This window comes from Girardinichthys multiradiatus, chromosome Y (genome assembly GCF_021462225.1).
Source record: "Girardinichthys multiradiatus isolate DD_20200921_A chromosome Y, DD_fGirMul_XY1, whole genome shotgun sequence".
Classification (NCBI taxonomy): Eukaryota; Metazoa; Chordata; class Actinopteri; order Cyprinodontiformes; family Goodeidae; genus Girardinichthys; species Girardinichthys multiradiatus.
In genome coordinates this window covers 7033843-7051548 of record NC_061818.1, presented here as the reverse complement: position 1 = coordinate 7051548, position 17706 = coordinate 7033843, and the positions used below count along the sequence as shown (strand labels likewise).

The following is a 17706-nucleotide window of genomic DNA, read 5'->3' as shown; positions in this document are numbered from 1 at the left end:
ATCCTCCTACCTTAATGTGTTTTTTTGGGGGCAATAATTACAATTATTATATTTAATCATTACCAAGTCTCTTCTATTTTTATTGGACTAATACCTTTCTTATAATGAATTGCATATACTGCAGCTGTGATCATAAATCATAGCCACATGGTTACGTCACACAACGTGATTGAGCACATGTTTCGCTTACAACTCTTTGGGGGGTCATCTGATGGATCAAATCTTTGTTACAAGAAACCCATTGACAAATCCTTTGTTTCATAACCCTAAAAACACAATGAATGAAAAGAAGGATTTCTAGAGATAAACGATTTAAAGCTTTTTTGTTTGTTTCTTTGTTTCTTCAACTTAAAGCTGTAGTCACACAGTGTCTTATCTTCCCAAGTAAGTTGGTGTATCAATAAGCAGGTTTTATGCAGGTTCTAAACATGAGGAAATGAAGCGCATTTTGTGAAACATCAAGTAATGTCTTGTGTATGAGGTATATGTCTCATTTATACAGTAATCCACATATACTGCATCTGTATTGGGATAGAGAGTGTAACATTTACAGGTTGCTGCAGCAGAGGGATGGAGTAAATACATTTTTGCAAAAGTGACACATCTCTTTTTCTTTTGCCATACTTAATAATTGCCTGACCATCTGAAAGATAACAGCTCTAGACACAGTCTGAGTGCCCCCAAGTGGTCAAAAAATCTGTTGCCTCAAAAAATGGACTAAACTTACTGGGTATTGGGTTCTACTCAAAGTGAAGCTCAAGCCTTAGAATCTCTCATTATGTCCAGAACCATCTGTGGTGATCAGATTGTGAATAATTTGGTATTGGACACGGATACATAGAATGGTTCTGCTGGAAAATTACTTGCCTAAATCTATGTGTCTTTGTAATACATACAACATCGTGACACTAGTATCAATAAAACATTGATAAAGTTAAGTGGTTAATAATTTCAGATAATATGCTTATTTAATTGATATATCTGCAAATGTCAAGAAATGCAGCAGTAGTCGGAACAATAGATAAAATTTTGGGAAGATTTTTGTTACTTATTGTTCCAGAAAGACTTTCTACTTGCAGATGAGATATTGTATTCCAATTGAACATTGCTTGGCTTTCTTTTTTACGCTATTTTTCTTGTAATTGTTGGTTTTATGGCCGTTTTTGAATTTATTGTGTTTGTATTTACCTTTATGTAAAGTACTTTGGTCAACTTTGTGATGTGGTATATAAATAAAATTGACATTAACAAAATAAAGTCTGGACTACACACTTGGTATTACACCACGAGTGTAGTCCATGTATATATAATAAGTGCATATATTTAATAATATATATATATAATAAAACTTAAAGTTAATTTTTAAGTTCTACTATTCTCTTCTTATACAGTAGGTCCCTGAAATTGAGACTCAAAATTGTAATAAGTTGCAAAAACAAAGCCAGATGTTTTCTTGAAAGGATTTAGTGAGGTGGAAATTTAAGTGAAATTTAAGGTATAATAGTTTTTCATACAATCTGCACTTATGAGTGAGTTTCTTTTAGAGTTTAAGGTCTGTGATTTGAAGCAGATGCATAATCCATGTTCATGTAACAGATAACATTTAGTATTATATTCTGCTAAAATGCTGCAGGCTACAAATCAGTCCAGGTCATTCAGTTGTGTGATACTGAATTGTCCTTCACATGCTCGGTAAAGGATACATTATGTCAGTCCACCTGTTTGATGTCCTCAATTTTAATTATTTAAGTCTTGATGAATCCTGAAATTTAATTCTTGTAACCTTGGTTGACCTGGTTGGAGTAGGAGAAGGAAGTACAATGTACACATGCCAACATTTTTACTGAAACACTCATTGTGCAATAACGGATTAAGAAATTAGGAACATGCAAACTTTTAACCTCCTGCCTCCTTTTCCAAGGATATGGACTCCAGCTAAAGTAACCCTATCCTCATGCAATCCGGTGCTGCTGCTCTCATTGTTCTCTGGACAGCTGCAGCTTTGTGTATGAAGTACTTTGCACCTCTCTCATGGGACAATTTATTCACAGATGTACTTCAAACGATTTATTTTAGAAGACACGGATCAATGGAAAATAGCGGTGTGCCGAATGCAAAATTCAGCTGTTAGCCTCTGCACAAACGTCTGCAAGATGATCAACAAGTTTAAACAAAGGCTATACTACTCTCCAACTGGTTAAAAAAATCTGTAATGATTTATGACAACAAGCAGATGAACGGACCAAGGTTATAAAGCCATGAAAAGGTCAGTCAGTCATTTTCTACCATTTCTTCAATAGTTGGTCGCGGGGGAGCTGGTGCCTATCTCCAGCAGTCTATGGGTGAGAGGCAGGGTACACCCTGGACAGGTCGCCAGCCCATCGCAGGGCAAAACACAAACAACCATGCACACACTCATTCATATACCTAAGGGCAATTTAGAGAGACCAATTAACCCTACAGGCATGTCTTTGGACTGTGGGAGGAAGCCTGAGTACCCGGTGAGAACCCACACATGCACAGGGAGAACATGCAAACTTCATGCAGAAAGACCCCCAGCCGGGAATGGAATCCAGGACTTTCTTGCTGCAAGGCAACAGTGCTACCAACTGCACCACCGTGCAGCCGCCATGAAAAGGTGTCAATTAATAACAGACAAAGTATAATTTAACATCAGACAATGAGTAAATACAAAAAGCAGCTTTCAAATATAATTTTATCTATTAATGGGAAGAAAAAAAAACTATCCTAACCAACCTGTGGTGACCCCCGTTGTTAAATTATGAATTTTCTGTGATTAACCAAATTTTTGGGAAAAAATAGAACCTATCTGACAACATGTGGTAGGCTAAAAGCAACACATTCTGCCCCGATCTCAAGTATTTCAAGAAAAGATTGTTGTTGAAAGCCGTTTCTAAAACTTTCTCTATAGTGAACTGGGATCAAACAGTAACATGTAGAAAAATTTTGTTTTTATAACTTTGTAAATGTTATAAAAAAGGATAACTCCCAATGTAATGTTTTGTCACAGTGCCTTTTCAAATGATATGATACAAAAAAAATATTTCAGTATACCACTGTTGCCTTGCAGCAAGAAGGTCCTGGGTTCGACTCCAGACCGGGGGTCTTTCTGCATGGAGTTTGCATGTTCTCCCTGCACATGCGTGGGTTCTCACCGGGTACTCTGGCTACATCCCACAGTCCAAAAACATGACTGTTAGGTTAATTGGTCTCTCTAAATTGCCCTTAGGTGTGAATGAGTGTGTGCATGGTTGTTTGTCTTATATGTCTCTGTGTTGGCGACCTGTCCAGGGTGTACCCGCCTCTCGCCCGTACACTCTCCCCCGTGACCCACTATGGAATATGTGGTATAGAAGATGAATGAATGTTTCTTTTTGACTTAATTGATTTCAGAAATCCTTAAGAAAAGAAAGATTATGCTTTGGACATTATATAAAATGCTTTGCAAAAGCAACTAAACTAAGTAAAATGTATTTGTTAAGCACCTTTAACAGACAAAACGCACAAAGCAACATGGAGAAAACCAACCACTATCAAAATTAAGTATCTTAGTAGCAAATAAACATGAAATTACACACAAAAAAGCATTTATAGATATAGACATCGCACAAAAATGTGGAGAATAATGAAAGGATAGGTTTCAGACTTTTACAAACAAAATCTGTTAGGGTTAGTATTCAGGCTCCTTTGACTTTAATTTCCCAAAGCAAAATTGATTGCATCAATTTTCCTTTAAATATTTGATATGTTGTAATGCTGAGACCACCAACAAAGAAGTAGCCAGATATTAAAAGGAGGCTGTTGCGTTTCGCTTTGAGTTTCCCAAGATGGAATCACCTTTATTACAGCATGCCTCACGATGTCCCTCTTTCTCATTAAACCACAGAGGATTACTGCTTCCCGATTTAGATTCCAACTCCCTTATTTCTGCCCTCTGCGCGTGCCGTAACCAGAAACCCGTCTGCCTGAGCGAGTGTCCCCAGTGAGCCATTCAGATCCAGACTCAGACTGCTCTCCACTGTGTTTTTTTTACCCAGTGATCCAGGTTTGCTTGTGTGTTGAATGATTGGAGACACAGCACTGCTCCTGACATTGCATTTGGCTGGAAAAGCAGGGAGGGTTCGGAGAAAATGATGGTAAAGCATTCACTGGAAGTGGAAGGCAGTTTTTTCAAGATCTCTTCCAGCAGGTGATAGAATATGAAACTCGTTGTGCCTTTCTATAGTTCATGATGGTCAATACAATAGGAGTGTTTTTCCACTGAAAGAACTCTCTCAGTTTGGGTGCCTTTGAACTTTGGTGTTTTGTTGAGCACTGACACGCATTTCCACCAGTCTTGCAAACTAAGCATGAGTCATCAACAGGGAGCCAAACAAAACTCTGGGGAAAAGCGTAGTGTAGCGTGGTTCGAAATCATAACCTGAATAGGCTCCAAACCACGTTGGTGGAAAATATAAACAAAAAAAACATTCAGCAACACTGACCTTTACAAGCCCAGGCTGGATTTGTCACAGATCATAAAGTCATGACCATCCTGAACTCTCACTTTTCTCCACATAAATCATCCTTGTTTTACTTAAGGGTTTAACTAAACTAGTGTAATGTACAGTAGCTGTTAAATAGTTATTCTAAGTATACAATTTATCATGTCGCAAACTGACTTCAAAACAACATTTTGTTTTACCCTAAAAAGTTATATCAAAATAAAGTAACACATTCACCTGCTGTCCTACTTCTTTCTTTCTTTTAGCTCAGACACAGAGAAAAAACAATGCTGCTGTTGCCAACTATTTTCTTACATGGTAACTTTAGGCTAACAAACAACACCTGCAACCAGCTAGCTGGTCTGGCAGTAATTAATTGCTTGAGTTATCTTTTCTAGCCATTGCATAAACTGCATTGTACCCTCATCCTTCAGCTTTAAGCTGATGTTTGCCTTAAATAAAAGATTACAATTGTCACACAACCCAGGAGACTGCAGAAATAATCTTCATAAAAAAGGTTTTGGTTTCATCTTTTTTAAGTTTTTTGCTTTAGGACTAGCCACACATGCATTCAAAATTTTTCTTGGTCACCTTTAATGTGGCATAAAGGATATTGTGTTTATGTCAAGAAAACAATGTGTTTTTTTACAGCCATTGAAACTCAGTCTTTAAGACTTCATGAATCCATATATCATCCATATATGGTAGTGCTTTCTTGTTTTCTGGGCATGACTCATAAGGCACTTAGTTTTAAAAAGGTTCACTTTAAAAATACTTATCTGCTTTAAAAATTATGTAAATGCATATTGTCAACTATTCATGTTTCATACTTTCTACATTTTTAATGTTCTGGCTCTAAAATATAAAATTTGACCTTGAATATTACATTTTTTAGGATCAGGAGGTATTTTAGGAGTTGCCATTCAAATCAGCCATCACTTTACTAATCGCATTATTAGATTTGTGTTTTACCTTCTGCATCAGAATGCCTTTTCATTTCTTACGTAAGGCTAGCAAATATTATAGAGGATCAGAGCACATTTTACCAACATTGTCTACTGAGTCAGGATGCACAGACAACAAGTGTATCTGTCAAAGAGAAGAAATGACATGAGGGCTTCCTTAGAGTAATCATAAAACTTACAACAAATAAGTTAGATAAAGAAGATATGAAATATCCATATCAAGTGTGCACAGTGGTATGTGTGCACCTGCATAAGATTGGGTTTCCTGCCCCTATATTTGAAATGCTGTTTGTACAACGACCCAGTTGAAAGCAAGAAGCCAAAATGGCTGCTTCTAATAATACAGCCTATAAAAAGTGCTCAGTGACAATAACAAAGATTAATCTAGACAATAAAAGCCAACCCTGGACCTATAGGGTACATGACACCCCTGCTGCCAGCATATGAAGTTAATATGTTTAAAATTAGAATTTCAGCCACTTTGCATGGTTTTAACTTTTCATTTTGGCTATTTGGCAAATCATAACATGGACTTTAAAGGGAAACTTGGTCAGACAGGGTGTAGTCTGACTCTATGTATAGTCAGAGGTAACGTGTGAGACTTTCACACTGATATGCAACAAACAAACAAAAGTTCATGTTTCTTTTTTGGTGAGGACATGTCTGCGGAGTGCCACTGGAGACGTTGAAAGGTGTGTCAGGAATACACTTGCAATGCCAAATAAGAAACTGTAAAACAGAACAGCTGCTTGAAGAACTCCCCCTCTAAACAGTCCAGTGCCAGCCACTGACAATGACATTTAGGCTCCAGCTACACAAAGATAAGATCCTTTATTGTCAAATAGATTACATAAAATCATAATTTCTCCCTAACATTTTGCAAAAGAAGACAATACTCAAAAAAACTCTTAAAAACAATAAATACTAAAAAGACACAATGGATAGAAAAAGTCTGCACACCCCTACTAAAATGCCAGATTTTTGTCATCTAAAATAAGAGACTCACATAAATGGCTTAAGGGGTTTCTCTGTCTTTAATGTGACATATATCCTGTAATTACCAGCAAAGAAAAACAACAAACCTGATGTAGAGAGAATTGCAAAGCTTGAAAAGTTCCAATGACCTGAATGCATGTGTGTACACCCTTAAACTAATACTTTGTCAATACACCTTTTGATTCAATTCCAGTATTCAGTCTTCTGGTATATATACATTGCAGCCATCAGTTACAGAGCATCTGACTAACTCTAAATAAAGTTCCACTTTCCAAGCAGGATGTTCTTGACATTTGCTCATTTGCATTCATTCAAATGTTAGAAAGGATCAAAATAATCTTATTGCAATGAGGTATCAGTCAGAAAATGTACCCTGTAATGTAACTACATTACATACTCATTCATATTTAAAACCATATATATATAGTATATTTACAGTCGAGAAGACTAATAAGATTTTTTTTACAAAACCTGTATAACACTTTATCACTGTGTCAGTACTTGAGACAGGAGAAAGTTCAGGGTTGTAAATGTCTGCGTTTATAGCAACCATGTGACTTTTCAGGAGCATCTGGAGGGGGAGAGGGTACATCTAGTATTATTTCCCACTCATTGGTTCAGGTCATTGGTTCAAGTATGCACTCTCTCATAAAACAGCCTTTCACTATTAACTTCTACTGGGGAGAGTGTCTTGAAATGTTTTTCACTCCACTTGCCTTTTGAGTAGTATCTGTGTGGCATAGATTCAACATGGTGTCAGAAACACTCATCAGAGAGTTTGGTCCATATTGACATAATGACTATATGCAGTTTCTGCAGATTTCATTGCTGGAAGTGGTCACCCAAAGATGGATACATGGTGAACAACAATACACTGGTAGGCTGTAGCATTTAAATAATGTTCAATTTGTACTAAGGGGTCCAAAGTGGGCCATGACAATATATCCCACACCATTATACCAGCAACAATCTGTTCTTGTCCACTACAGTGAGCCTGTGTGAATTGCAGTCTTCGTTTTCTGTTGTTAGCTGACAGGATTGGCAGTGTAGTCTTCGATGTGTTGTGCATTCAGAGATGGCGTTCTGCATACTTTGGTTATCTGGGATACTGTTGCATTTCTATCATGTTTTATATCACCATGGTCTAGTCTTCCTATTGTCTTCTGGTCTCTAACATTAGTTTCTGAAATATTCAGTCAACCCATCTGGCTCCAACAGCCATGCTACATTCAAAATCACTTAAATCCTCTTTCTTTCCTATTTTGATGCCAGGTTTAAACTTCATGTTTTCATTATATCTAACTTTCTCAATGCACTGTAGTGCTACTATGAAATTGGCTGATTTGCTATTTGTGTTCATTTTTGGCTAATTTGCCTTTCAAATATTTCATACAAAAGATGTCCTCAGAGTACAGCTACAAGCAGTCTAAGTAGTGATACTTAAACCACAGTTTGAGAACCATGGATGTAAGACATGTGTCATGTTTCTTCACTTCAGGTCACTGCATGCAACCCAATCGAAAAACATGTCGCACTTAAGTCATGTGTTGTTTTTTACTTCTGTTTAGCTGTTCTGCATTTCTGTGTTTGGGATATATAAACAAAATACTTCAATACATATGACTCCTATCTGCTATGAAATTTATATTATAGCAGATATTAATCACAGTTGATTTGATGTGTATGTGGGCACACTTAGTGTGTTTGTCCCAGGCAAGACTCTAAGTCAACTTTGTGGTTGTCAACATTTTTATGATCTAGGGGTGGTTACAGTGTCAGAGGACATATGACCAAAGTGGGTGGAGTCTGATGAGGGTCACTCATTTCTATGCTGAAGTCACTGGATATTAGGCCCTAAAATAGCACTACAGAGAGTATATAGGGATGCATTCCCAGTTGCCCCCTTAGACTACAATTCAGTGCAATAGCAGACATACTGTTGGACTAATTCTGATTCAGGGCGGAGAAAATTACCATTCGACAAGAGGACATAGACTGCTAAAAAACAAGGAGAATCAAGACTTTGAAGACTTGTATGGACAAAGCGTGAAGGATACTGCTCATTCCTTGGATTGTTCTACCTCTTTGGATTTCTCATTTCCCTCCTTTTGATCTAAAAAGGAGGTGACAGAGCTGCGACAGCTGCAAAAATGAAGTACAACTACCTGGCACCAGTGTCCACCTACACACGAAGTTCACAGTACACTCCGGTCTACTACAGCCCCTCACATTACACGCCAACATCCACCTATGCCACTGTATCAAAGTACACCCCAACTGCACAGAGCAGCACTTATTACACCCCATCACTTTACACGTCCACTTACAAAGCTGCATCGACATACATCCCTTCTTACAGCAAAGCTACAAGGTACACCTCAACACGTCGCACTCAAGCCCAGGAAAACTCTGCACCTGTAATACCTGTTGCCCCTGCAAAGAGGACTGTGCACTTCCCCAATGACATCATCTTCCAGGACATCGTCAGAAGAGGGGATCTGGAGCAAATTGGACGCTTCATGAGAGCAAGGAAAGTCCGTGTGGACACACTCTTCCACTCAGGTGAGCAAAGTCTTTATCTACTTCAGGTATGCCTCCACTGCCATAATCTCGAAAACGATATTTAATAACAGAAGCGCAATGTGCATATCCAAATGCATGGGACTGATTTTCGCATATGTGCAGGTATGGCTGCTCTGCATGAAGCCGTTCTGACTGGGAACCTGGAGGTGGTGAAGCTCCTGATTAAATATGGCGCCGACGTCCACCAGAGGGACGAGGACGGGTGGACGCCTCTGCATATGGCCTGCAGTGATGGCTACCCAGAAATTGCCAGGTAGCAATCCTACATCACAGACAAACCCCTGAAACCACAACTACTTGGATATACAACAGCTGCATCTTGCTGGAATTAAAATTCCTCCCCAAAGAGATATTCACTCCTCATTTCTGCTCAATTCAGTAAAACTATTTTTTTGCCTCTGATCCCAGGTACCTCCTGTCAATGGGAGCAAGCACCGAAGCGCAGAATGAAAGCGGAGAAAAGCCTGCAGACCTCATTGACCCAGACTGTAAAGAGCTGGCTAAACTGTTAGAGACAGGCTGCGTGTGAGCGCACGTGGACCTCAGTGAGGAATAAGACAAATACAATGAGTGGCAACACGAATCAAGTATTTTGCTGCAGCTTGTGCAATGTCACTAATCCTGGAAAGCAAAGTTCTGGTTCTGATTTTCAGAAGTGCAACTCATCTCAGAAGGATATTCATCTTTTAAATTATTGCTTTATACAAAACAAATGTTTTGCAGTTGAGTATTTTGTTTTACTTCATATTTGTAATAACTGCCATTTCAGAGCTGTAAATAACACTGTGTGACTACATATCCCTGAACCTAAATGTCTATCCCGGTAAATTCTAGTTCAGGACTAATCATTTATTTATTTCTGGAGAGATTTTGAGTGTTTATGTTGAAATCGTGTATCATTTGTCATTTTCTTATGTAGCTGAAAGCATGCTGCAACTATGTTTTCAAATAATAGCTAAATCTACTCAAGAATCGGGACTGATATCCAAGTATTTTGTACAATGTTGTGCATCCTCACTGCTGGGCAGAAAGAGGATCAATAAGATCGGTACAACCTCATTTTGTTGTTCAAAAAGCTTAAAAATGTAGGCTTTGTGTTGTGAGAGCTTGTGCAGCATTTTGACAAATGTATTACACTGTTTTCTGCTGTTAAAAGAAAAGTGAAGTCTTACAATTTTCAGTACAATTATTATTTTTGTACATTTTTATAAATAAAAGACTTTTTACAAATAAAATGCTGTAGCAGTTTTACTATGAAAAGCAAAATTGAGTGTCAACAAATGAAGCTATCAAATCCTAGCTCTTAAAGTCCTTGAGGAGGACATTAAACCTCAGTGCCCTTTAGCAACCTGAGACTGTCTGTCTGGTTTGGATATGTGATCAGAGTATAAAACAGCATTATATGAATGTGTGCACAACTGTGTGAATGTGTCCGTTACTGTACATCAGTATTAGCAGAAAGGAGAAGAAAACACATCACGTGTTTTACAATTGTTTAAAAAAAGAAGTTAAGGTGTTTAATGTGTTTCTCTGGAAATTTAGCTGTGACTTTGCAAAGAAATAATAACACTAATAATAATAATTATCATTATTATTTTTGTTTTGATGGCGATGTTTGTCGCTATCGTTGCATTTTATTTTTTGTGTGATTTTTATTGGTTGTTTTCAAAGTTTTATATATCTCTTCCGCGTCTCTTCCCGGAAGTGATTGGTTGGCATTGGCAACGATTTTTTGTAGCTGCATCTTTCGGCGCACTTAGTCTTTCAATGAAAGAATAAAGGAGAGAAATTTACAAAAGGTTTGTTGTTTATCGTAACGCTTATTTACAGGACAGCGTGTACGTACCATTATTATGGTGACCTTGCTCTAGTAAACGAGTTACCAGTAAAATTTCTGTTATTAGCTGCACCAAGCTAACGCTACAAGACAATGTAAATCGCCAGCTAGCTAGCTGAAATGCTACAGTTAGCTTGGTAAAATGGCTATGTTCTTGGATTTTGTTGGTGGGACCCAATAGAATTGCTGTTTGGTGATGCACATACCAGAGAGCAATTTTGGTTAAGTTTAGTTTTAACAAGAATTTGTGATTACGTCTCTGTTACCAACTGCTAACAGCAGGGAAATTACTTCAGTCAAAACGTAAACAAAAGCTTATTTTTTGGATAAACCCAAACGTTGCTTATTGATACAGAGGTTTTGGCCTGTGTAGCTTCAAATAAAATATTCCGCTCTGACAGCCACTAAATACTAGTACTGTGGCCACCCTTAAGTGTGGTTAATTATATAATCTAATTTATTTTGAAATGATTAGTCGTACGCTAACAAGCAAGCATTAACTCTGGCTGTAAACTGGTATAGCCTATCGGATTAGATCAAGGTAAATCGCCTTAAATTGTATGTAAAACGAAAAAGGATTTCCAGTGTGATTTTAAAATACTTGTGATATTTTTTGTTGGGTTTTAAGTTTAGGATTTCGAATTTTTGCATCCCTTTAAATTCACTCACCACAGAGGAGCAAGGAGCGAGTACAGACTGCAAACAGAATGACCAGGTCTGCAAAAAGTTATGGTACTCAAGTGGTTTATAGTCAATTTTACTAAAAGAATAGTTTGCTGCTTAATTGCTGACTTTGTTCTGTGTATATGTGTGAAGCTCATCTGCTCCCAGGATGGTGAATAGTTACAAGAGGACCTCAAGCCCCAGATCCCCGACTAACAGTGGGGAGCTGTTTACTCCAGCACACGAGGAGAATGTGCGCTTTATACATGATAGTAAGTACATTATTCTAAAATGTATGTATCAAAATTCATGTGTAAATAACAAATAGTTTGGGTTTTTTTTTATTCTCTGCTGTTTAAGGCTAAAACTGAATTGTGTTGTCGACAAAAAATAAATCCCCCCCTGTTGAGTTTAAATGTTTCAAATTTCTTTTTCCTTTCGGCATCATGTTTTTTGCAGGCTGATGTGTTGCAGGGTAGTTTTCTTTCAATCGCTCATTGTCGACATTTCACACATGTTTAACCAGCTGTTAACTAATATCAACTATCAACTACTAACCAACTGGTTGTGTAAATTTACTGTTCGGTGAATTATCAAACATTCACAAGCTTTTAGCTGCTGCTCCCATATCTTTGTTCGAATTTATTTGATGGTTTATATCTCTTTGGAACCTGTTGTTCTGGCTAAGAAGTGGTTGCTCCATTGTCCATACCTAAATGTCTTTTCTGGGGCTGCAGCTAAGGATTATTTTGCTAATCGATTAATCTATTGATTAATTGATTAATACTTGGATAGCAAAAAGTGCTTAATAGGAGATTTTTTTACAGAATTTGAACCAGGTGAAGCTAAAACTATGCCACTTGAGGACTACTGAGAGCATATTTGCAGACAAAGAAGGATTTTCATCTTAAATACAAAATGTGTATATTTATTTGTACAGTTTTGGCTGAATTACTACTCTGAGTAGTTTGTTTTTTTCAGCAAATGTCCTGTTTTAGAGTCTGTATACTCCAGTTAATAATTATTTAATCTGATTAATTATTTCAGCCCTAATCTTTTCTAAGTTTTGTCAAAAATGCTGAACCATCACTGAGACTGAGTCAGCCACAAAGATCCTTACCCATTGTTAGGCGATCGTGGTTTGGTTCTTAGATTATGATTGCTTTTGTAATTAAGAGTTGGTTAAGAATGTGCTATACTTTTGACAATACTAGCAAAAATGTCCCACATGATTACTCAGTCCAGGTATTTTGAATATTTTCAAAGTTCTGTAAATCATCGGTCGTGGCAGATGGCCGCTCACACTGAGCCTGGTTCTGCTGGAGGTTTCTTCCTGTTAAAAGGGAGTTTTTCCTCTCCACTGTCGCTACATGCATGCTCAGTATGAGGGATTGCTGCAAAGTCAACGCCAGTGACTGTCCACTGTCTCTACATGCTCATCCAGGAGGAGGGAATGCTGCAAGTCACTGACTGGATGCAATCTGCTGGGTTTCCTTAGATAGAAAAACGTTTTATCCAATTTGAATAAATAACTGAATCTGACTGCACTGTTCAATGGTTAGGATTAATTGGAATGTATGTACCTGACTGTTGTGAAGTGCCTTGAGACAACCTGTGCTGTGAATTGGTGCTATATAAATAAAACTGAATTGAATTGAATTGAATTTTACTCCTTGGGTTTACAGTTTTGAAAATCAGTCAGTAGCTTTTTTGGTTTTTCACAATGCAAGAGATAATCCAGCTTCAGATTACTACAAATACAATTCCTGGCATCAGAAAAGGGTGGAAGTCTGTATCAGATGACTTGCTTTTAGTCACAAACAGTCGTTTAGGAATTCATTATTGTTCCGAGAACTCGCCTAATGCAATCAGACTTGTTTCAGATGCAGTAAGACTCACATCTTTGCCTCACCACTACAAGGTTGGCCGCCTCCACTGACACGCCTACTAAATGCGTGTAAAAAAAAAAAAAAATGAATGGTTTATGACAGAGGCATGACTCCACAGTGAAAATTTTGAAAAAATCCACCCTGTAATTCAAGTAAATTTTGTCAATGGCGAATGGGAAAGACTCTGTCCAGATTGGGAATAAGAAAATTCAAACCCATACTTCGACTGATATCTGGTCCGGTCTTTTTCCTTCGCACAATTGCAGATTTTCATCTTTAACCCACACACAGCAGCAAATTTTATTGCCAACCAACTCACCCCAAGTATTGCAGACTGGTGCAGACTTTTCCCAAATGAAAATCATGGATGTGTTTAGTGTGTGTCCTCGTTATGTCAATGACCATTTGAGATTTGTTTTAACCTCCCTTAGCCATCCTGCTCATTGTGCACGGTGGGCCCCTGTTCAACCTGGTGGCAAATGGGCCTCTGTGTTATTTCATGTTTATGCCACAGGGAAAAAGAAGATTGTGTCTGATCTGCCTAATAAACGGGCATTTATTTTAAATTTTAAATTATGCCACTGGTGATTTCATTGAAATTATGTTTTTATACATATTATTCTATATGTATATGTTTGTTTTCTCTTCTGAATAAATTCAGTTATAATAAAAGGCCAGTTAATTGCAAGGTTTTTTACACATTTCTGCCAAAGGTGCGGACAAATGTGGCATGTGTCTTATAAAGATGAACTTGTTTTTGATCATCGTACTGTGTGACAACTATAATATCACCCCGTCATCTTTATTTTCTCCTAGCCTGGCAGTGTGTGCTCCGAGATATCAGATCAACACAAAATAGTGAACGCAATGACCGTGGACCTCAGGAGTATGTGGAGAAGAACCCAAATCCTAACCTACATTGTAAGTACCCAGTGTAAATTTAATATTAGTGTTTTTTTATTTACGTCTTTTTTTAATTAGTTGAATTAGGCAACTGTAGTCCAGTTACAACCTTGTCTTCCCTGTCTGCTTTACCAGCTTTCACACCAGTGGACCTGAGTGATGTAAAAAAGCGCAACACACAGGACTCCAAGAAATCTTAGTTTTTTCTGTCATGTTCCTGTTACTTTTTTTTTTCATCCATTATCCTCAAGAACTTTTCATTTCTCTGCTCTCTGACAGCCAGAAACTTGACCCTGTTGGCAGGTCTAACACACAATACAATCTCATTTGTATACAATGGACCATATCAACCTGTTTCTGTTTTTCTTTTTCCCCTTGACCACTGACTAAAAACAAAACTTGGGGGTTTTGAGGGGAACAGATTCTTTCTTCTCATGTTTTCAGGTAACAAAGTCTTCATATTGATGCTCTTGGTGTGAATGAGACTGCATCAAGGGTTCAACAAAATACAACTGAAGCCCAGCAGGAAACAAAGACTGAAGTCTTAAACAACAGTACAACTACTTAGATAACTTTGGAAGAAATTGTAAAGAGGCTGACTTCTTTTCTGTTTCATTCTGGAAAATAGATTGATAAATTGTGAAACAGACACACTTTAATGGGCAAGAATTGGAAGCCAGTATAGAAGGCCGACCTTTTTATTAAACTATTTCTTGCCCTTTTATTTTGCAGCGTATACAGGCCTTGGTTAACACCTCTACTCAAAGCCTTGAAACAAACATGTTGAATAAAAGACTTTTACAGTACTCCTGCATGTATGTATCCTACAGGAATACTGATCAGATGTAGTTCCACATCACCGAACTGCATGAATTGTAATACTTCTACCCAACGATAAAACAAATACTGTGCTACATTTCTCAGTATTGCACAGGTGGCCTTTTTTCACTTTTTAAAATTTAAATTTGGGTAATGTGAAATCAATCACAAGGTGAAAAAACATTTGAAATTCAATTTCATTATATTAGTAATAAATCTCGAATTTCAAGTCTAATTGGTGATTTAGCTCAGCAAGATTTTGCGTTTCTGTTTGAATTCTTTATACAGACATATGGATCCAGAGACTATAGTAGATAGGAAGCTATTGGGGCTAGAAGTACTTGGGTGTAATATTACATTCACAAAATAATTTATAAAGATGTAAAAAAGGAACGAGGTTTGAATTATTAAGAAATAAAACTTTCTTTACTGAGGCTTCAAAATTGTACATGAATGAAAAAGGTCTAATGCAAAAATATTCACTTAATTTGTCATGTAACAACCACAAATATCAAAGTATTTTATTGGGATTTTACACGATGGACAAACATGGTCCATAATGGTGAACTTTATGCCTAACATTTGAGGCCTTTACAGAACTGTTGTATTTATACAGAGATTAAATTGCATATATATGTATCTACTAATTAGCTGACTTCTGAAGACTATACACTGAGTTTGATTTAGAGGTATTAAAGTAAAGAGGGTGAATACAAATGCTTTCCACGTGTTTTAGTTTTTAATTTCTAGAAAGATATAAATAACCAACATGCTATTCCTTCCACTACACAATTATGAGCTATTTTGTTTTGGTCTTTGACATAAAATCCCAACTAAATGCATTGAAGTTTGTGACTGTAATGTAACAAAACATTTTGAAGTTCAAGGGGTAAAAATAATTTCTCAAGACACTGTAAATGATGTCTGATCAGTTGTCCAAACAGGGAGAGCCAAGCCAACTACAAGTCACAATCATAACTGAAGGATTTATGTGAACCCCCACTAGATATTTGCATTAAATAAAAGCAAATCATGCCTGCTAGAGTTTTTAGTATTGCATTGGGGGTTGTGAACTTTCAAATTGCAAAAGTGCTTTGCAGTCATCTTTTTCATGTAAAGCAGCTCATACAGAGATTGCTATATAGAGCAAAACAAGATTTGATCCAATTTGATTCATTTATCACTTATAAAAAAGTGATTGCTTGCTAATCAAATTTGCCATTAGATTGCAGCTATGTCAGCATTTATTTTTGGTTGGTATTCAATTACAATCTAAATGATTAGATAGGGGGTTAACCTTTTAAATGAATTATCCTTTCATTCATCTATCCATTGTCTATACCTGCTTGACAGTGCTGGGTCATTGGGGGAGCTGGTGTCTATCTCCAGCGGTCAATAGGTGGGATACACTCTGGACAGGTCGCTAGTTCATCACAGGACAACACAGACAGGACTAAAAACCATACACACATTCATACCTAAGGGCAATTTAGAGAGACCAGTTGACCCAAGTAATGTTTTTGGACTGTGGGGGTAAACTGGAGTGCCTGGAGAGAACCCACGCATGCACGGGGAGAACATACAAACTCAATTAAGAAAGACCCCCGGCCGGGATTCTTTCAAATGATGTTAAATAATTTTATTTTATTAGATAGGTCTTAAATTGAGTAAACTACAGGGGGGAGGGACCTGGAGAGGCTGAAGTCGGTCTGAAAACGCCGGTCTCCTTAGAACCCCACAGTGTCAGAGATTATTTACTTTAAATAGTTTATGCAAAAGGTATAAACTGGTATGTGAATGGTTCAGAATGGACACACAGGAGGACAATATGGACTTTGATGAATGGATGCCAGTAAGTAGAAGGAGAGGATGCGGAAGAGGTAAAGCAGAAGAAGGAAAAATGTTAGACAGCCAAAGGAGTAAAAGAGAGCTGGAAGAAAATAGTTCTGAAGAAGAGAGAGTAGTTAGGAGGAAAATTGGAATGGAAGAATGTAAAATAATATTAAAGATAAAAAATGAAGAAGAAAAAGAGAACCTGAGTCCTATTTCACTATCTAGAGAAATAAAGAAAAGATAGGAGATGTTGAAATGGTGAATGTATTGAGAGATGGAAATATACTGGTGGTGTGTAAAACCAAAGAAGAAAGGCTTTACAAGTTGAAAACATTTGCAAGAAAACGGTGACAGAGAGGAAAATTATAGGAGAAGATAAAATCGTCCCGGGGGTAATTTATGGCATTCCTCTGGAGGAAGATATAGACAAATTAAAAAAAAGCATTGTTGGTGCAAAGATAAAAAATCTCAAAAGACTGACTAAAAATGTAAATGGAGAAAGAGTAGGAAGCCTGTCAATTTTAATAGACTTTGAAGAAACAGTGTTGCCACAAAATGTTAAAATAGGATGTCTGAGTTTTTCTGTGAGGTCTTTCATTCCTCCACCACTAAGATGTTTTAAATATCAGAGATATGGTCATATAGCAGCTGTCTGCAAAGGAAAACAAAGATGTTCAAAGTGTGGAGAAGATCACAGAATTGAAGATTGTGGG

The 17706-nt window shown here is 37.3% G+C and overlaps 2 protein-coding genes across 4 annotated transcripts; both read left to right on the top strand.

The window, feature by feature from the left end:
• Positions 1–8373: 8373 nt before the first annotated feature.
• On the top strand, positions 8374–10284 carry LOC124865067 (protein phosphatase 1 regulatory subunit 27-like). Its single transcript, XM_047360076.1, has 3 exons — positions 8374–9028; positions 9152–9302; positions 9458–10284. Exons 1-3 carry the CDS (start codon positions 8617–8619, stop codon positions 9576–9578), a joined length of 684 nt encoding a protein of 227 aa, XP_047216032.1. The 5' UTR covers positions 8374–8616; the 3' UTR covers positions 9579–10284.
• A 415-nt stretch (positions 10285–10699) lies between these two features.
• Positions 10700–15147, top strand: LOC124865068 (mapk-regulated corepressor-interacting protein 1). Of its 3 annotated transcripts, none has more exons than XM_047360077.1 (5): positions 10700–10848; positions 11515–11601; positions 11703–11821; positions 14255–14359; positions 14477–15147. In XM_047360077.1, exons 2-5 carry the CDS (start codon positions 11594–11596, stop codon positions 14539–14541), a joined length of 297 nt encoding a protein of 98 aa, XP_047216033.1. In that variant the 5' UTR covers positions 10700–10848; positions 11515–11593; the 3' UTR covers positions 14542–15147. The 3 variants fall into 3 exon arrangements, with proteins under 3 accessions (XP_047216033.1, XP_047216036.1, XP_047216034.1); XM_047360080.1 differs by having other exon boundaries at positions 11515–11618; XM_047360078.1 differs by having other exon boundaries at positions 10741–10848; positions 11561–11601.
• Positions 15148–17706: the final 2559 nt, after the last annotated feature.